The 21,791-nt window shown below is 35.7% G+C and overlaps 1 protein-coding gene across 1 annotated transcript in view; it reads left to right on the top strand.

The window, feature by feature from the left end:
* ROBO1 (roundabout guidance receptor 1) overlaps positions 1 to 21,791 on the top strand; it is a 310,713-nt gene that overhangs the window by 264,700 nt on the left and 24,222 nt on the right. Inside the window, exons 17-22 of the mRNA XM_061988671.1 lie at positions 1,300 to 1,471; positions 8,333 to 8,530; positions 11,910 to 11,936; positions 14,490 to 14,532; positions 18,072 to 18,226; positions 21,439 to 21,774. Coding sequence (XP_061844655.1) covers positions 1,300 to 1,471; positions 8,333 to 8,530; positions 11,910 to 11,936; positions 14,490 to 14,532; positions 18,072 to 18,226; positions 21,439 to 21,774 — 931 coding nt within the window. The remainder of the gene's footprint in view (positions 1 to 1,299; positions 1,472 to 8,332; positions 8,531 to 11,909; positions 11,937 to 14,489; positions 14,533 to 18,071; positions 18,227 to 21,438; positions 21,775 to 21,791) is intronic.

Here is a 21,791-nt window from a genome sequence, read left to right as displayed (position 1 = left end):
CTATTACTAATGGAAACAGTGTCTACTTAGCATCACTGTATAAACAGGAGATTCTCTTCTCTTTATGTACTCTGACCTGCTCTGCTACTTTATTGGAATTCTATTTCAAAGGAGCTTAAATTACATTTCAGATCCTCACAATGTCCCACTACCGTAATATCAGTTCCTGGCATCCAGATAAGGAAAAAGGGTATTATAATGTCCTGAAGGTGAAATAACATTTCCAGTATCCAGGCAGAAAGGGACATAGCAGTTGTTCTATACCTGAAACTCTAACTCACTCACCTGGCAATCTCCACAGCAGCAGAATTGCACGAGGGATTAAGAGCAGCTATCTGGGTACTAAGTCTTTTAGAAACTCTGTATTTCAAAAGCAGGGTCATCCCTCCTGTGTACAATCAGCACAGGTTCAGAAACGTTGGTGTTCTCATGAAAGTTTGCTTCTTTAAAGTACTGAATTTTACTAATTAAACTTTCTGGATAAATATTCATTGTAGAGCAATACCCTTGTGGAAAGGGAATAAGAAATGCTTCACCTTTAAATAGCGTTTGAGAGTTCAACTATACTCTTAAAATAATTTGCCATCTTAATGGTGCAGGCCTAAAGAGATAAAAATATATCAACATATTATTTCTTCCAGTTATTTAATACTAATTATATAATGTATAAAGTGTTAAATTGGAGACATTACTGTGTCCTGATCTCAACCAAAAAATGAGATTTGATATCCTGATATCTTGCTGCTGTCTCTCAATGAAAGATGACATATTACTCGATCCTTACTTCTTGCTGCCATTCTTTTTTTTAAAAAAAAGAACATTTGGATTTCAGCATGACATCAGTTCTCTCTTGATGTCACATGAGGAAAAACTTGCCCCCACACTTGAGTGAAGAAAGCCTTGCTTGCCGAATGACTCCTGAACAAGAGAGTTGCAAATTCATTTGATGGAATGCTCTTATTTAGTTGTATATGTGAACTATTCCTGACTATGGACTTCCCTTATTTGTTTGTGTTACTGTTGCTTTTAGTTTTATTAGTACTGATGTCACTGCTTGAACTGTAAATTAATTACAGTAAACTCATCAACTAGTAGTTGGAGCTGCTCTTTCGAACAAGAAGTCTCTTTTCAGTATTCATACACTGCCTATGACTGCAATCTATGACTGCAGATGTTAGAACAGTGACAGATTCTAATTGTCTTTATCCAGCAGAAAGAAACATTTCATCCTTCTTTCTACTAATCCATTGCTGTTGAATTTTGAACATTTTTATATACCATACACTTACTTCCTTGCAGGTTTGGTGCCTTGGCAATGAAAGTCGATACCATATAAACAAGACAGTGGATGGTTCCACCTTCTCTGTAGTCATCCCCTCCCTAGTTCCTGGTATTCGATATAGCGTGGAAGTGGCAGCAAGTACTGGGGCAGGACCTGGAGTGAAAAGCGATCCCCAGTTTATCCAATTAGGTAAGCCTGCTGGTAATCCTACCTATTGGTTTCAGTGATTTTTGTTTGTTTGCTTTTGGCTTTTATTGGCACTAGAAATGCTTTTAAGACAAGCGAAATAGCGTTACTTGATCTCTGGAATAGCAGGGTTTGGCATTTCTGGTTTTAAACTCACATTAGAACTGCATTCTAAAGATGGATTTGTAACAACACGGGGTTTTTTCAGTTTCACAGTTCAACAGTGCTTTTTGTTTATTGATTTTTCAAAGTGAATTTTCACGCTTAAGACTGTTGTAATAAAACATGCAGGGGAGTATGAATCACTAAATGTTGACTCACTTTAGTTTACGGATGTAATTTATCTTCATCAGATTTTATCTTTTAGCTGAAGCAAAAAAAAAAACAAGAGCATGCTAAAATTAGGAACAATAAATATCGGCTGTGTGTGAAAGCTAATAAATAACCTGAGTACAGGAAATAGAAGTACACAGATGATTTACAATAATCTTGGCTTCCTAACTTCATTTACACCAAACATCTCTGTCATGAATGAAGATCAGAGACATTGCTCCTGAATTTATGTGATAGAAATACATCTTTGCTGTTGGTTAACTGAAGATTATTTAAAGTAGCTTTAGATATAGTCATCTGCTGCTTTACTAGTATGCCTGTAAAAAATACCTTATCGTTGTAGTATATAATTGTGAAAGCAAACTCATGTTGCTTTGGACTTTATGTCCCATCTGTCTCTGTATCATTAGTAAATCTTCCTTATTATTTCATTTCTTGTATTTAAAAATCCATGATTACTGTAAGTGAAAACAGAACTGAACAATTGATATATTTTTGTGAAGACTCTCTGTACATTTCCTTCGATATTATAATGAAGGTCATATTTAACTTAGAGACATGTCATTCCCAGTTACATTAACAGAGATTTTACAACAAAATGTCATGTAGCTTATATGATATTGTATTAGTATGTGCAAAACTCCACAGTTATTTGTTGGATTGTTCTTTCCTACAGTCGGCTTTCCAGTCAAAGTCAAGTTTGTTTTCTCTGACTTAGACTGAAAATTTTAAAATATTGAGACTTAAGAGTGTAAAATAATGGACTGACCTCAATGTTCAAAGCCAAAGTCTTCATAACCACTTTTGTTTTTCCTTTTCTCTGGTAATAAGCAAATACAAAAGAAAGGTCAATTTTATAATGGAACTTAATCACAGTGGGGTTTTGGTAAGTGTAAAAAGAAACAAATGATACTTTGTTGGGGTAAGATTTATGCCGCCTTCTTGCTTTCCAGCCTTTACTGCCACTATGTTAGAAAGCATGAAACAATCACACACCTCAAAGGGTGTTCAAATATGCACGTGTGATATAATCCATACATAGTCCTTGAGGTTAGTATTTACTTCCATAGTCTGTACTGCTTGCTTCTAATTAAGTGGCATGGCCAAATCTACAAATACTGTAGTAAAAATCCCATAATTTGGTTGTTACAGGGCAAATATCTAGAGACAGGAGCCTTATGGAGATCTGTGCCACTAGAAGCAGCACAAGGAAATACCTAAACAGTGGTGCAGTAATTTCAACAATTGCAGGAAGCAGCTGAAAATTAGTACTTAAATTTAAGAGGAGTAGCACAGATCAACCTAAAGTTATCAAAGCAGAAGAATGGCTGTAGTTTGCCTAACCGTAACCCGTGGTACAAGTTCTCCTACAGCCCCCGCAAGGAATCGCATTCTTAGTTCTTGGATGTACTCCCAGCATGGGAGTGGAGCAGCCACTGGAGTTTCCTGGTAGCTCTTCTAAAGAAAGAAAATTAATTTTGTTGATGTCATCAATTGGCACTTTTCACTAGCAATAAATTATATGGTTGCAGAGAGAGGGAAGGGAAGCCAGGGAAGGGAAGGGAAGGAGGACTAAGGATGCTACTTTCAGAAGGTTTAAGAATCCTGACTCCCCTTATCTGTATGCTCTAGGAACTGCGTACTTACCATTGACAATTTCAAGTTCCTACATTTCTATCACTAATACAAACTATTCCTTCAGGAAATCTTTTCCTGATAGCTCAGTCCTTTTTTTAACTGATTAATAATTCCATGGGTGGAAGTAGAATGCAATATGTGATTTTTTTTTAGTAACTTTTTATTAAAATCAAACATCTGTCTCCTTATAATATGTTTTTTGTAACAAAAATGTGAGACCAGGTTGTGACTGGCTCTGGAGTATCCAAAGAAGTTTCTTTCCCCAGTGTACTCTTGCACAGGGACTTCATATTTTGCTGTGCAGGGTGTTTCCAGGTTTGTGACTGTGAGAAATGCCTGGGCAGAGTATCAGCTGGCTATGTGACATGAGGAAGATTCACCTTTCAGAAGCAGCCTTCCAGAACAAGAGGGGAGGACAGGAGACATTGGATTCTCTGAGAGCTGAGGCGTGCAATCACAGTCCCATGCATCAGCTGAGCTGTGATAACTGACCTTGTGCACACACTTAACCTGTTACAAAGACAGGTACAAATTGTAAGCTCAAAGCTCTTTCATTTTCCATGTCTCAGCTGACATGAAGCAGCTCACTGAGCTGCAGTACCCCAGACTTCCCATGCCTCCAGGGACAAGGCAACAATATATTTGCTTGTTATTCAAAAATCACCTCTCAAGTGTTTAAAATCATGAGATCAACTGAAAAATCATGTCTTCTTAAAATACTCCCCTAAAGGCACCTGAATTTTCCCCTTGGCTTCTGAATGACTTTTTAAAGCTTTCTCTGGAATTCCAAAGGCAGGAAAACATTTTGTTTGTTTTTAAAGAAGACTTGGTATTTTACATAAAGTAAGAGAGCAAGAGCTTTGAGGAAAAAAAAAATAATTGTATTTTGTGAGAGATAGCCACAGGTCACTGTGTCGTATTTAAAGTACTACGCTGTGGATAAAAAAAAAAACATTGAATTTTGACAGAACTTTTTGTCTTGTCATGATGTGTGGCTTCAGGATATTAGTTCCAAAAGTACTCCATACTGAAAGGTGAGAATTATCACAGCAATTTATTTTTTGCTGATCTCTAGTCTGACTTTTGTACAGTGATGGGATATTACCTGTGATATTACCAGTATTAGCTATGCTTGTGTGCAAATAGGTAGTGAAATTGGCACATACTGCAACACATTTTCTTGAGGATACCAGCTCTGAGAAGTCTCACAACTGCAGTTAATGTTACTCTTAAACATGTAATTTGTATGAATATGTGGTATGAAGTTATTTATGAAGAGTTGTCTGCCCAGTCATTATAAATATTGAGTGCAATATTTAACCAGTGGATGTCACAAGTGTACAAAACACAAGAAAGTCACATTGAATCTTTATTATTCTAATTGCTTCATTTAGGAGATGCAACTTGTGAAATAGCTAGCGTGCCTTCAGGGATATTATTCTGTCAGCCCTTGAAGTGTGTCCAGTGTGATAGTTGCAAGGTTTTTTTGTTTATATTTTTGTCTTTTGGCCTGCAACCAGCTCAAAGAAAGCAATCTTTTTTTCTCCCATCTTCTCACACTGTATCTTATAAGATTAAAGTGCAAAACTGATATTTTTCCAGTTTTGGAAATGTATATAACTCAGAAGGAGACAAAACAGCCTATTCCAAAACTGGTAATATTTTACAAAATAATTTTCATATTGCACCATGCACATATATTTGAGAAAACACTCAGACACTATGTTGAAGATTCCAAGCATTTTGCAAGTTTTGAATTGCCAGAATTAGCAATACCAACAAAACTGTCTTCCTACTTACTGTTTGTAGGCATAGGGAAAAGTACCATTCCACAGGTTCTACATAGACAGAGTGAGGTTAAGGTTGCTCACACACCTGTGAACAACATTTAAACACTTAAATATTAGTTTTTACATTATTGTTATTTATATAACTGTTTAATATATTAGGGAATAAGAGGTCCCAGTTCTTCTCAATATAAATTCTAATTGGTTTTTATTGGAGTTTGAAACTTGGAGCTTCAAGACAGTCAAATCGGGTAGCTTGTGAGCAATAGCTATACCAACATTATCTGTGATTAAAAGGAAGTCTCTTATCTTGGGGCAGAAGAAGGGATGAGTCACTGTGATAATATACTGGTTTAAGGAGTTGTGCAGTCAGCCTTCTCCGACAACTCTGAGGTATTTTCAAGTACATTAGATGCTGGGGCTGCTGCTGCTCTGGCAATAAGATGTTTTTTGCAATAGAATGTTTATGTTCAGTTATTATTTTGGCACATGTCCCCGAGGAGTGCAAGCAGGAACAGGAATGTTGATTATGAACCATTTATATCTCAGTCAAAGCTTCCAGAAATTTCCTGGGATGAAGAAAAACTACTTCTTCAAGAGGTTTTTTCCTAAATGAGTATCAGGATCTCACAGGACTATTATGGACAGAAAAGATGTCTTTCTCAAAGAAAGACTTCCAGGATAATGTTCCTGGAAATTTTTAGTAATGAGGGTTTCACTAGTTTTCGTTCCCTTCACTCTTTTATTTAGCTAACTTTCTAATTTTGCATTGAGGGAAGCAGGACATTAGCCAAATGTGGCCTCTTGACAGCCCTTCCATCTTCTTTTCTATGATGCTGTTTATATGACTGTATATGAACATAAATGTATCTTTTTATTCACCATGTGTGTAAATATATACCAGCTAATTTAATGTAATGGCTCTAACAGTTGACCCATGTACACCATGCCATAAGCCTAGTTTCTTAAAAGCAAATACATTATTATACTGTTCTTATGCTTGCAATGGTTAGCAAAATAATACAATTAAATTAACCTTTATTAAAAATTTGAACAATACATACTCAAAGAGATTCTTCAGTATTTTGTAATCTTTGGACATAAAAAATATTTATTGATTATATAAATGTATTCAGTACCATAGATTATCTGGAAATCTTTAATTCTGTACCATCAAGATGTATAAAGTAGTGTAGCTGTTTAAAAATATAGAAATGGTAGGCTTACTCATTTTGAAAAGGGGCTGATGATGCAAGTTTTCATATCTTAATATGGCCTCAGCTGCAAGGAGACAAAAGACGAGATAGAGAATGACAGATTTAATTCATTGGTCACACTATACTTTATACATTTAAGCCCATCTGGCCACTTTTGTGGAACTTGACTTGACTGTCTCCATAAAATCTGAAGCAACCCATCTTAACCTTGCACAAATAGGCGTGAAATCTATAAACCTAGCAGACACAAAGGGTGTATTAGTAAGAAAGGAATGAGTCTGCCTGGTGAACTTTCTGACTAGACAGTGCACTTAGGATCACAGAAGATAAAGGGACCTGAAATATGAAATAGCAGTCAAAGATAATGGTGATCCCTCAGCAAAACAGTTATTTGACCTCAATGTTGCAAAAAACTGAAATATGGAATTCATGGAGGAAGCTGTTAGTAATTTAACTATTTCCTATTTAAGGAGATATCCCTTTCCAGAGGAGATATTTTTATTTGTATATGTTGTACCACCTATTGTTTGTACTGCAGTTTCTTATATTTTATTTAGGCTTATTTTTTGAATAATACAAGACATTTCATCATCTAAAAAAAAAAAATTCTATTTTGTGGGGAAAAGACACTGGGTTTTAAGTAAATAATTTTTCATTTCTTACAAAGTTTAAATTAATAAAATTAATAGCAGCACCTTTCTCTTTAAAAAACTAATAGCTCATTCTGAATCTGATGTCTTTGTTCATAATAAAAACCAACTACATGTTAGATTTACACAATTGTAAAAATGGATTTTTCAAAGACTAGGCTGTGGAATGTATAAAGCAGTATCTGTTCTGTGTAAAGTTTCAAATTCTTGCCCTCACCCTGTGCAGTAATGAAATCTCTAGTAAGCCCTCACTGTAGTAGCAGAAGATCAGGAAGGCAGCATTTTGTCTTCGAGTTGCTTCATTTCCATTAAAAAGCATTGGTCACTAAATGAATATTCTTACTGCTACTCCTAGAAGAACTTTCTTGCAAAAGTTCAGTACAGAAAAAACAGGAATAAATTATTCTTACAGGTGCTTTTTCTGTTTAAAAAAATAATAAAGTGTGTAGAAAACCACATTATCTTTATGTTGGTGGAGGGATAGATCTTTTGAAAAGAGCTACTGGTTCAATAATAATAAGACTACTTGACTATTTTTTCCAGTTCATAACTCATTTTTTACTTCTCTTTTAGCTTTTTCATCCACATTAAGAGAGCAGGTTTGGTTATTTCATACTTGTACTTCTTTTTAAATATTCAGTCTTTTTTTAATTGAGATCAATGTGAGAGACTACAAAGAGTATGTTAGACTGTGTAATACAAGGTTTAAGTCATCCGTCAGGAGCTTCTAAATTAAAACACATCCCTCAATACCAACTTCATGTGAATGTGCTTTGAATTTGTAATTCTATGATTCGTACTTATGAGAGTATGTATTTGGATAGCTGACTTGTACACATTCACAAAGCTCGAAGAACAGACTAAATGTGTCATACTTGATCTCTCTTTTACTTGGTGTGTTCTTTGCCGATTTTTGGAATAATTTTTTTGAAGCTGGTGTTGCTTTGCTTTTTTTTTTTAAATATCATTCCCCAAGTGTGGAATTTATTAGCCTGACTTTCTGAGCCTAGTGGCCTGATTTTAGTGGGTTTCATAAGCAAGCAAAAGTCAGTGAAGTTGGAGGTACCTGTCTTGCATGGAATATGTTTCTATCTAGACCTGTAAAAAGGGATTTTTATGAACAGTTTTAAGGATTTTACTTTGAGAAACTGAACTGTGGTTATTTCAGTTCTTTTCATGCTACATTTTTCAGTTGCTTATTCAAATTAATTGGCTATTTTGGGTGTCTGTTTTTTTCAGATTCTCGTGGAAACCCTGTGTCTTCAGAAGATCAAGTCAGTTTAGCTCAGCAGATTTCTGATGTAGTAAAGCAGCCTGCCTTTATTGCTGGAATTGGTGCAGCCTGTTGGATTATCCTTATGGTCTTCAGCATCTGGTTATATCGGCATAGGAAGAAGCGAAATGGACTCACTAGTACTTACGCTGGCATCAGAAAAGGTGCTGTATATCTATTTCAGTTGGCTGGCTACTGAATGCCTGTTCACTGGCTATTTGCTTGTCAATCAATCTCTTGTTCTTCTAAGACTCAATGAAGGAATTATCAAATTACTTCAATACTTGCAGGAAGTGTGGATCACAAGCCGATGCAGAAAGCAGTACTATTTACATAACATGTTAAACCTGACTTTAAAGCATGAGCCTTTAGTAAGATACCTAGGGTAGCTTCTCATAAAGATACTCTTACAAATGAGAAATGTAAAGGTGGAAGCTGAGAACTTCCAATATGCCCTGCTACCTGACACTGTACTATCTGAAAAGGAGGCAAGAGGATGGTAGTTTATTGTGCCTCCTGTTCAGTCCTTTGCTTGCTGCTAAGAATACTAACAGTGGTGTACATTACAGTAGCTTTTGGTGCGTGTACTTGAATTTCTTTGTGTTCTGGGGGAATGTGGTGAAGTGACTGTTTGCAAAAGCACAACAGTCAATAATACTTTCCCAGACTCTTTCATAAATGCTGCTGTGAGACCCTTCGTTGGGACTGAATTCTGGGGCTATCACATCTTGCATCTGCATTTGATTAGAATGGCAGCAGTGGGACTAACTTAAAGCACTCTTTAATTTCATGTTATTGATACTTTTTGTATCAGATTGTCAATGGGCAAGCAGTGCTTTACAGTATACTCTGTGACAAACAAAACTAGAATCTCTACCTGGAAGAGCTTCTGGAATAAAACCACAATTTCTTCTGATTCAATAGTCTTTTGATTGAGCCCCGAAGTTAAGGCTGAATTCAATAAGCTGCAGTTCATTATATCTCAAAGTAATTCCTCATAGGCATTCATAGACTGAGAACCGTAAATTCTGGAATGAATCAGAAGGTGGGAAATGCCACTTTTAAAGGAATAGAGAGAGAATGTTTCATATTTAGCAATCAAAAGATAGACCTAAGCTTGATAATTGCATACATCTTAACATATGAAAGGTGTGATGGAATTATGTTCTTTAATTACTTCAAGAATGAATCTGTGATGGGTGAGACAGATAGGCAAATACAACAAAATATTTTTAAAGAATAGCAGTGTGTTGCTATGAAAAAGACAGAGTCCTAAAAATAGCAACTGAGTGAGTGGAAACATGGAAACAGTTCTAAAGTTTTGCTGAGTTTATGTACATTCTGTGCTATGAAAGTATCAATCCTCATGATAGATTTCAGGGACAGTTATTGTAGCAAAGTTGTAACCACAGAAATCAGGGATGGATTTCACCTTTGGTTTTGTTCTGCTTGACTGTCTTAGGTAAGACAGACCCTGACTTGCCGCTGCATTGGCCTGCACTGTTTTGTTTTACTAATAGCATGCTGCCATACCACCTTTCTACAATTCTATCAAACTAACATCACCGTGCTTTCAGTAGTACATATGGTTAAGCAAAAGGCATACAATTAGCCCTTAAAAATGGTTTCTGTAGTGACACTAGTGATTGTTCAAAATTACTGTCTTTTTCGATATCTTTTAAAATATCTTTTGTGTAATTTGGAGGGAATTTTAATGAAGATATACAGGAAAGTAGAATCTACATCTTCATGATCAAATATTCTTCAAGAAAAAAAGTGCCATCTTTAGTGAAACATAGTTTAAAAAGTAGTTTGCAGTGCATGAAGCCTCACTGCAACTTGAAACTTTCCCCAATCACGGATCTATTTATTTATTTTCATATTTAGCCTCAGGCCTGATGCCTGTTAAAATACTTCAGTACTCCCACATATACGTATTGTATTAGCACTTTTCTACACTTAGAAGAATTTATTAATAGAAGCTATGAGAATTAAGTTGTTCTTTTGTGTGGTAGCAATAAAGATTTCATTTAGTTGAACCTCTGTTCCTCAATTCCTTAAGAAACTAAACTAGGTTTAGTACGTAACTCACAGAAGAGTAATGAGACAGTAGCTTAAGCTTTTTTTTCATATCTTTGTGATTGCAAATTAATTTTGAGACACTTTATTCTTTTTTGAATGGCTCTATATTTAAATACATTTTCTAATGCACTTTTTAATGAAAGCTTGTTACTATAGTTCTATATTTTTGAATGTAGCTAAATTAAACTGAACTGTGTGAAAAGGCCTAGCTCAAAGAGAATACAATGGAAGTCTCAAGATGAAGAGCAGTGCTACAAATGGAGCCTGAAATGGGAAAATGCTCAGACATTTTTCTTTTCTTGCTTGGTATCATATGCCTGGAAATAAATTTGCTTGGTAAAAGAGTAAAAAAACTACAGTATATCCTAAAATATATCAAGAAGATACTCTGGGCTCACCTCAAACATCAGTTATTGTAAAAAGTAGTTCCCTTATCCAGAACCCTTTTTTTTTTTTCCTGTGCCAAGATTGCTGATCGAACTCTGTTTCAAGGATACTTTTAGTGAAGTTTTTGTTTTTTCTCTTACATTTCTCTTTGCTGTCATTAGATTGGAAGAGTAGTGTTAGCCTTTTTCTGCCTGGCAGCGATAGAAAAACTATACTGCCTTGTCAACAGGAGGGGGAGCATGTGCTAATAGGAAGAGCAGATGCTAGTGCTCTGTATTTGGATTAGAGATCCTATTGATCCAAAGAGGATTTACGGTAGCTGTGAGCATGAAGATTGTCCAGCAATGTCATTGTTCCGTTGTTAACCTTTCCCTCTTAAAGCCAAGGGTTGAAAGGTAGAAAGGTATCACATCTAGTAAGATCTTTTTTTTCTATGATTATTTAAGAAAGAGGGGTAATAGCTCTATGTAACAGTCTTATCTGTGAAAACAAACATTAATTGCTGCAGTAGATTTTATTGCCTTTATTACAGTGAGAGTTGGTGCCATTCTTGATTCAGAGACAGTAAAGCACCAGTTCGCTTTGTTCCATTATATGATTATTATTTCCTTACTGAATACCTAAGTGTGCCTATTAGTTCAGCGTAATGAGCATTTACTTAGTGAACTGCAGATAAGATTCACTAGGACCTCGATAAGGCTTTGTTAAGGAATTTGTCTTTCTGTGTTCTAAATTTATTAACAGTGGGGGAGGGGGTTGTTTGTGTTAGGATTTTCAGGAAAAAACTTAAAATACCAAACTGAGGAGTATTTGAAAGACTAAACCACAGTTTAGTCCCCTCAGGAGCACAATAGAATATCAAGCTTCTTTTTTTCAGATTACTGTAAAGACAAGCTTCTTTTTGAACCACAAATTTAATTTTATATTTTAGTTTTATCAATGTGACTAAACTACTGGGTTAGCTATATTCATTTGTTTTATGTTCAGCTGTCTGCTAGATTTATACTAATGTGGTATGTTTCCCTTTCTCTCTTCAGCTTAATAACCAGTTTGTATTTTGTTTTGATTTTTCAGTCCCGTCTTTTACCTTCACACCAACAGGTATATATTTGCACTTTTCCCCCCTTCTTTGTTACTTTAGCATGTGTTTGTGGTATTGTTTCTCTTTTTCTGATATAACCAGCCCAGCTGTTCTGAAAAGTTTTTTAAACCATTTCCTTAATGACAGATATCATTATTTTATACTCTTAAGTAGTTTGTAGTTGCGTTGTAGCTGAGACCTTTTTCTGTTTCTGTGTACCATTTTGTAGCTTACCATTTGATGCAAGCATGCCATTTTGTAGTATGATCCCATCAGTTTATATCAACCTGGACTCTCTTCTTGCATATTACAATGGAGTAGTGTGGCCTTCTGCATCTAGTGATGCAAAAGATGCTCCTGATGGAGGAGGAACTACTTAGCAGAGCCTAGATGCTGACTTGAAAGGGATTCAATGGGATTATAGTTGGTGAAACATTTGCTTCTTTTCTTTCCTCCAAATCTGCATTAATCCAGTGACCTAGGAGTTACCTGCTTTGTAAGAAACAGAAAATTAAAGTGTTACAGCAATTAGATTCCTTTGCTTGCTGCCTTAAACTGTATTTGTGCTATGAAATTTTAAAGTAATCATCCTATTCTACATAAAGAGAAGTGCATTTCAGATTCAAGGGTGGGTTTAAAATAATCTTCTATTTCTTTTTGCTTGGAAATGTGCAAAATATGACATAAGCTGAGCCATAGGCCGCCAAAGTCATTCCTTCTGTAGAGCTGACTTTTGGTCAGTCCCACAGTCTGGCAGCTCAGCAGCTATTCCTCTGCAGTAGAGACAATTCAGCACATTCAGTAACCACCAGTATATCGCATGTATTACTTTTAACTACAGCCTGAGTGAACAGACGAATTGTTTCTTCTTCCTTCATTCTAAATCTCTTATTTTCATGATAGATCTATGAGACTTGCAGGTCATTTATATCCAGGCAGGGAAAAAAACACCACCCCCTCCTCTGCACACCCAACATTATTGGGGTGCTTTAGCTCAAAATTGGCTCTGTACTAATTTGGCTTCTGGGCAGCAGCTGAGTTACATCCTTACAAGCTGAACCACAGATGAAGCAATCTCATGTCTGTCTGCATTCGTCCACACAGACCTAATCATATTGGGTTAGATTGTTATCCACAGTCCTATTGTTTTGTATCTTATTTCAAAAGTCATCCTATTATGTTCAGTGGAGTTGCTTACCAGTGTGAGTCAGAGTGGCCCTTGCTGTTTCTGGAGTCCCTTGAGATCCACAGTGGAGATGAATTCAAACTATTATTACTTTACTGTTACTTTAATTGGCTTAACAGAGCACTTGGTTGCAATCACAATTGTAGCATGCTACTAAAATTCTGCAGAGGTTGGTAGGTTAGCAAAAATACACTTTCTCAGTTGGACTCTTAGCATTAAAAGAAAATATCAGGGCTCTGTAAGACATGGCAGAGATTTTTAAAGCCGAAATTGTAAAAAATGCAATGTAAAACACTTAAAAGGAAAAAAAAAATAATTTTTCAATCTAGGATCCCAATACTCTCTTCTTTAGCATTACCTATAGTAAGATTTACCTGTAGCAATGCATCCTACATTTTAATCCTGTTATTGTAATCAGTGCCAGCATTTATCTCTCTCTTGCAGACTCCCAGTTTTGAGTTCTTCTAAAGAGCAGAATTTGGCTGCTTTTTTCTAACACATTCCTAGCTGGGAAATGTAGAATCCATCAGCATTTGCAGGGAGGCAATTGCCTTAACCCTTTGCCAAACCCAATATAAACCTGCAGAGTTTATAGCACTGTTTCTTCTCTGATGTTTACATCCTAAAAACTAACTTTTCAACCATCATACTTCCTGTGAAGGATACTCAAACCATGTCAACAAATAAATGCATGTGGACATCCATTTCGTTAATTAAATGCTTCTGAAATGCTAGCACTATTCCTTCTGATCTAGGAAGTAATCCTTCTGCCAGACATTTTAGATAAATCCAGTTGTAAAATGTTAAAAAATGCAAAGCTTCTGTGGACTTTTAGAGTGTGCCTGTTTCATTAACATAGTGCAGTAGCATTGGGAAAGAGCATGTGTTTGTGCAGTAGATTCAGCTGTAAGGAGCCATTGTTTATATTGGAAGCAAGGTCTGTTATAGAATCATGATACTTCTTTAATCTTACCAAACTAATAAGGTAGAGCAAAGCTTTCACATCTAGCCATTCATGAAATAAATATATGACCTAAATTCTTCCACAGAGTAACTCCACTGAAGTCAGCAGTTATGTTGAGTTCAACCTGATGTATGGTTTCCTGCTTTCTTAAGCGATACATGTGTGTGTTTGTTTTTTTCAGAACAGAACTGAAATATAAAACTTTGTTGGAGCTAAGTCTAGCAGTTATCAAGCAAACCCAAGTGTTATGTGTAAAGTTGCATTTGAAGGAATAACTTGCAGAATGAGACTCAGAATTAATGTATAGATGGTGCACATTTATTGTCTTAGCTAAAATGAAAACAAAGGGAAATGTAATACTGCTATTTAAGGAGTTTTTTATGATTTTAAAATTAGTTCCTTTTTTGTCTTTAACTATTTCAGTAACATATCAGAGAGGAGGAGAGGCCGTAAGCAGTGGAGGCAGGTAATTATGTGCTTTATTTTTAAGGCTGTAAATCATGTGCAACTAAATTTAAGGATGCCAGGAGTACAATTGTTCTTGTAAATGAAAACAAAATAGTCACTTGAAAAGATATGTTCTACTTCATTAAATTATAAATTTTGACCATAAATATTTCTATTTAGAATGAGGACATTATGGTTTGAATTTTTAGGTTGATTTCCAAAAAAAAAACAAGGAGTTGTAATGTTTTCAGCTTTGTTAACCTGTAAAAACTGCATCTCAAAAAATGAGCAGTAGAGGGAGCACTTTAACTTTAAAATAAAGACCTGGCTTACCAGCTGGTTAGGAGAGTAAAAGTAATTAAATTATGACATTTATGAAGGTTAAGAAATACACCTGCTTCAGAAATACTTTCAAAAGAACATTTACTGGAAAAAAAAATACTGATGACATAAACTACTTATAAAGTGACTTTTTAAGAAAAAGTCTTGCTATGAATGAGAAACAGTTAAAGCATCACTTACAGGAGATAAAGCACTGAAGGAATGAGAAACATGCAGGTTTTAAATTTAAAAACCATCTCTTGGAGAACCTAGCCCATTACAAATTGAGGATTCAACTAAAACATGTTTACTGGGTTTATATTATTACTTAATAGCTGGCAGTGGACAAAAGAGTAATTTACATTTCCTGTGTAGAGATGGAGTTTTCTTCAGAAGGCAAAATAACAGCTTTAGCAAAAATCCAGGTCAGAGCAATGTCTCTTTTTTTCTAGATCACCTTCAAGCTTGTCTTTTTATAACATCTCAGGTGAAGATTTTACATGACACAGAAATAAATTCTTAAAGTCCCAGAGAGGAGCTGAGTGGTAAATTGCCATATCAATTTGCTTTTCACAAATGGCATCTTGTAATTCCTAATTTTCAAGACTGTACAAAAATTCGGTAATGGTAAAGATTAGCCATAAAATTAAACATTCCCAGTGTACTTGAATGCTGTGCAAAGGCGAGCTACTCTGCTGCTACTGAACCTGGAATGCTAAGAGCAGTTGCAGGTATCTCTGTCCAGCACTATATGCTGCTGTGTTGTCATAGCCATAAAACCATGGAAGAAAACCTCTAGAACAATTACAATGTGATTTTTGAATGGACAAATCTGTAAATCACTGGGTTGCTGCCTTCGCCCCAGGACAATAAGAAAATAAGAGAGAACAGAGATGAACCCTCTCTTTTCCTGACAAGGTCGTTCAAAAAGATAAGCAGTTAACATCCTTTGTATTCTTTGTACCGCTGTGCTTTCTCACTCTTTCCATAGCACAAGCTAGACAAAGCACACTTACATAGACTCAGAGAACAGATATGAACCCAGATGTGTCTACATCGTATTCAGTAATTTTGGTACAGCTAGAGAAGCAGTAGCATTTTTACTCTCCCAATTTTAAGGATCAGTGTCACAATCCAGCAGTGTAATTGATTCAAGATGATAACATCTCTGCTTCTTTTGTTCATTTGCATGTACAGCATTTCCAGGATGTATGATGTTTTGCAATATTTCATAGAGTGTGAAATATACTTCTCCAGTATATAAAAACAGCAAAAAACTTGTTTTTACATATGAAACTTTTCTTTGATTTCCAGACCTAAGATTTTAACTTCTTTACATTACATTTGGAATGTTTTGGAGAGGTTTAGCAGTTTTGCAAAGTGCAGTTATGTGATCATGTTAAAGCATTGTTCAGAATCCAAAACGGTACAGTGATCTATTTCAACATAATCCCCACTTCCACAATGCAGGGAAAAAAATACCCATTTCTGAGGCAATCTTTTTTCTAGAAGGGATTCAAGTAATGCTAATTGTGGTGGATTGACTCCAGCCAGCAGCCAAGCACCCACAAAGCCACTTGCCCAGACTCAGTATAGTAATGCAAGAATTCAAGGAATTTGATGCAAAGGTTTAAGATCTTTGAAACTGATGATTTCCAATCATCACTCAGGCTGTAATGCAAACATGTCTTTCAAACAGTTCCATGTAAATAGCTCCAATTAGAGTTTTCATCTACTTCTAGACCTCACACCACAGTTTCTTACACGACTGCAAGTGTGGATGCAAAGTAAATTTTAGAAGTAAGAGACCTTTAACCCTCTATCCTAAAATCCAGTGCACAGGCCTTGAAAATGCTGAAACATTCTGGAGGGTTTTGTCTCCTCCAAGTGCCTTGAGTTGTAGTTTCATTGTAAAAGCAGAGTAGTAGGGGAAAAAGCAGAGTATTTCAAATCAGCTGGCCTGCTCACGGGGCTACATAGCTGTACATTTATTCCAGATTTACAAAAAGTACTTGTTTAGTGTATGTGTATTGGTGGATTTGTTAGCCTGACAGTAAGTCAAGCCTCATCACCTCTTATGTTAAATTATTAGATGGCATATGCAGTACAGAAATATATGTACATATATATATATATATATATCTGTTTTTAAATGTCATTCTAAGACTATGACTTAAGCCTGCAGCACTGACAGACTATATCCCCCACAACCAACTGCATGCAGTTTGTATTCTCAATTTGCAGTTTAAGAGGATTAGCATATTTTATTTTTGAAGAGCATCACATCTAATATTATGGAGACTAGTTTCTGCACTATTTCAAATGGAAAGTTGCCTGTTAAATCCTCTGATGAAAGAGACTGTTCCTTTTTTTTTTTTTTTTTAATATATGCCAGTGGCTACATATTCTGTTTTGAAAAGTATCTTAGTTCTCAAAGGCAATTTTAAGTTGTTAGGGGATGCTACTTATATGGGACTTTATCACATGCCATTGCATTGTTAGTGTGAAAACTGACAAGGCACCAAACAATTCTACTTAATATTTGTCAGAGTGTCTTTCACAATTGCTAGAAAAATTCAAGCAACTTGGAAGCCAAAGAATGCCATTTCATTTGTGTATGGCAGGAATACAAGTGCAGCCAGTATGCAGGGTTGAGACCCGTTACTCTAAATTTGCTTAGGAGCTGCTGGTCTCCCACCCACATAAAGATTAAGCACGTAACTTAATAACAATGATGTGACGCACGCTCTGTGAGCTTAGCAAGATCCAAATGCTCCCAAGTGACAGAGGTTTCTGTAATCTGCTGTTCCCTTTGGTCCACTACAGTAGAACTATATGACAGTGGGGAGAACTTGGCTTCATAAATCACCATTGACTTGCCAATTTCTCTTTTTTTACCTTATCATCTTTAAGAAACGGAGAAGGGGCAGAAAAATAAAAATATGACCTTCCCAAGAAAAAAAAAAAAAGACAAAACCAAAGTGGCAGGTAAAGGTTGCACACCAATGTATACATTTAGTTCAGCAAAATAAGATGATGCTGTCCTTTATGAGCAAGGAGTAGTTTATATGGGAGACTAGAAACCATTAAATGGTTGATCAAAGCTGTGTTTCCTAAGGCTCAAGCCTTTAAATATGTGATAAGATTATACAACTTCTAACATTCTGATGAGGGTGTAATTGCAATGTGAGAGTGCTTTTATCTCATTTTTTAAATGACCAAGCTTTGTTTTTAAAGGCCAGGACTCCTAAACATCAGTGAACCAGCCACTCAACCATGGCTAGCAGATACTTGGCCTAACACAGGAAACAATCACAATGACTGCTCCATCAACTGCTGCACCTCTGGCAACGGAAACAGCGATAGCAACCTTACTACGTACAGTCGACCAGGTTAGATATGTTTTTACCTTGCTTAAGAAGTCTTCTTTACAGAGTATATACTTCAAATATCTGAGAGAGTGTACAGGTTTGGGGATTTTTTTTTTATTATTATTATTTCCAGTACATTTAGACATGTAGTTTCTCCTCTGTCATGGTTATGCTTTTTGTCCCTTATGGATCTGGTTTTTAAGTCCTCTTTGGATAGATGTAGCAAGCTCTAGGTTGAGGGAGCCCTTTCAAATTTCAGTCTTACCAAAAGTCACACTTTACTATTTCAGCATCTGAATAAAAAAAGAAGATAAGGTCATTTTTAGGTTGTTCTGTACATGTTGCTTGGGTATAGAAGGAGAAGTACAAAAATAGTTTTCCTTCTGGTTTAGATGTGATGGTGTGTAAGAAATAAAAAATTGCTACAATACTTGCAAGACACTCAGTCTACTTTGACATATCCAAAATCTCCCTTGGGGTACCACTCTGTAAAAAGTTGGATAGCTAGTTTTCTATTTAAGGCATGTGGATAAAAAAGTTAATTTTGCACTCTAAAAGCAATTATGAAATGTTAAGTGGTAGTTCCTGGGAGCATGGACAGGGCTTGGAGTGGACTTCTAAATGGACATTCTCTTTTAACCTGGTTTGTGTTACTGGTGAAGAATAAGAAGTAGTCTGTTCCATTAACCAGCATCTCTAGTTGACTTTTGCTAGTAACATTTCACAGAATTTGAAAGGAGGAGTATAATTATCTACAGTGAAGTTGCATAAGCGCAAACAGCATTACCTCCTGTAATTAATGTAAAACCAGCCTTACTTTGATGGTGGTAATTCATCTCCTGCAATATCCTGTCTGACAGTGACCAGTGCCAGGTGCTTCAGAGCAAGGTGAGAGATTTTAACATTAGAGACTTGTATCTTAACCTTGCCCGAGGATATCACGTCCACAAATACCTATGCGGAGAGAGTTCTGATATGGAGATTATTGTGGCAAGTACAGACATAACAAGTTCTAGTAACTGAAGATTAACAAATTCAGAAAAGGAAGAGAAGGTGCTTTTTTGAAGGTTGTGAAATATTACTACATCTTGCCATGAGGTACAGTGGATTCTTTCTCAATATAGCTTTTATATTAAGCTTGATTGTATAGCAAAGGGCTTCTTTCAAGTAGAGCTTATGAGCTTACGGGTCAGATGAGATGCTTGTAGTGGTCTCTTCTGTCCTGGAAAACCTGGAAAATATTCTTAATTATATCATCTTAGGCTTGGCTTATGCTCTGAAGCACCAAAGTTGGATATTCCCTCTATAGCTGTGAGCATGCTAAGAAACTATGCATGTTTAATTTCTTCTAAGTACAGTACTGCCTTCCAAGTCTACAGAATAGGAATGGGTTATTCTAAAAGTAGATGCTAAAAAAAATCTAACAGAATAAATCTTTTGTTGTATAGGTAAACCAATTTGGTTTAAGTACTTTGCATGATAAATTCTAATGCATCTATGTAAAGAAACGTACCTATTGCATATACTGTATCAGTTACATTGCCCTGCCCACAAATCGAACGTAGCTGAAAATGGAAGGAGGTTAAAAATATAAGTGACGCTGAAAGGATATTATAGCAAAGCATGAGGTATTAGGAATTAAGAATATATGCTGGATATATAATTGCCCAATAAAATACAATGGACCTGAAAAATTGGAAAACAAAGATGATTTCAGTAGATGAAAGAAAAACTAGAAATTAAAACATTTAAAAAGTAGAAGTCCAGAAACTGAAGACTGTCATGCAATAAATAGCAGCTGATATATGAATGGAAAATATAGCAAACAGTAAAAAAAACACCAGTGGGTGGGGGGACATGAAATGTGAAATGATAAGCTGTATATGGCATGTTCTGATACTGTTCCTTTATCACTGAAAATGTGGATTAGTGGTTTTCTTCCTCAAGTAGTCTATTATTTCTCTTTTTCAGGTGATATTTCTCAGAAAAGGTGTATATATTAGGGAACATTTTTGAAATTGAACTTCCTCTGTATTTACTAATTACTTCAGTTAGTATAATGGTCAAATCCTGAATTCTGTATGTAGTTTTACTTGGCACCCTTTCCAGTAAATTATTTGTGGCCACAGGTAATGGACTTCAGGTTTTTAATTGAAGTCATTAGTATAAACACCACAGCTTTTAAAAGAGGAAAACTATATTCCTGGTGATCATTATATAATTATTGATGCATTAATCAGGTGGTAAGTAAGACTTTTTGCTTAATGATCACTGAATGCTAATTTCACTAAGCCTTCTAACTGCCAAACCACAGACTGTGTTACTCCATTCAGTATTCTTCCAGTGGACAGGATATGGCGAGGAAAAAAAAGCATGTGGAGGTGGTGTCACACAGAGGCAAGAGAATACAGAGACAGGCACACTGGTTCATATAGTAGTGGCCAGAGCATCAGCACCTGCCTAATTTACTCTGTGCAGTAAGCAATTATCTTGTAATGCAATAACTATATGATACGTATTTAGCATACAGGACAATGATATTATTATATTACTTACTTTGCAGTATCTTAAGCAACTAAAATTTAGCAAAAATTCCAGACTGCTTTCCTTTTTCTTTTTGTTTCAAACCAAAATTTATGATTGTAAAAGGAAACAATGATCAAATAAAGACTTGATACTGGATACCGGCTTACCTTTGACATTACACTCTTTCTCTTTAATTCTATGTGTAATCATTTTTCAGCCTGTTTTATAAAAATCTATTGTATCTCCATTTCTTGTCACAAGTACAAAAAACCTAAGTGCTCTTGAGATGACATGAGATGACTGTCACATTTAGCTATTTCCACCATTAAGTTTTGGTTGATTTTTCCTTTCAATGCAAATTCTTTTAATCACAGTTTTTTTCTGAATATCTGTACTGCTTTGAGAATAATGTCTACAAATGCATATATTTGTATATGGCCACTGTGGAAAAAGCCCAGCAAGGTAAGTCATTGTAGATACAATCCAGAAGGTCTGAATTGAGGGTAAATCAAAAGACTGAACACTACTGTTAAAACAATAGCAAAGTTAAATAATATTCTGTAAATCATTTAGTTAATCATAATATCTCTCCTTCATGGATATAAGCCATAGAGTTATGCACTAAAAGCTTTTTACAGGGAATTTCATTGAAAATATAGTGTAAGCGAACAGAATGACCTTTTCTTTTTTCTTTCCTCTGTGATTAGCCGATTGTATAGCAAATTACAACAATCAGCTGGACAACAAGCAAACAAACCTGATGTTGCCTGAGTCAACTGTATATGGTGACGTGGACCTCAGCAACAAAATGAATGAGATGAAAACCTTCAATAGTCCAAATCTAAAGGACGGAAGATTTGTCAGCCAGCCTGGGCAGCCCACTCCTTATGCCACAACTCAACTCATCCAGTCAAATATCAGCAATAATGTTAACAATGGCAGCGGGGATACGAATGAGAAACACTGGAAACCCTCTGTTCAGCAAAAGCAAGAGGCTGCACCCATACAGTACAACATTATGGAGCAAAACAAATTAAACAAAGGTGAAGAGCTTTTAGCT

This window comes from Colius striatus, chromosome 1 (genome assembly GCF_028858725.1).
Source record: "Colius striatus isolate bColStr4 chromosome 1, bColStr4.1.hap1, whole genome shotgun sequence".
Classification (NCBI taxonomy): domain Eukaryota; kingdom Metazoa; phylum Chordata; class Aves; order Coliiformes; family Coliidae; genus Colius; species Colius striatus.
The sequence above is the reverse complement of the archived record's forward strand: the minus strand, read 5'-3'. Positions and strand labels throughout refer to the sequence as shown.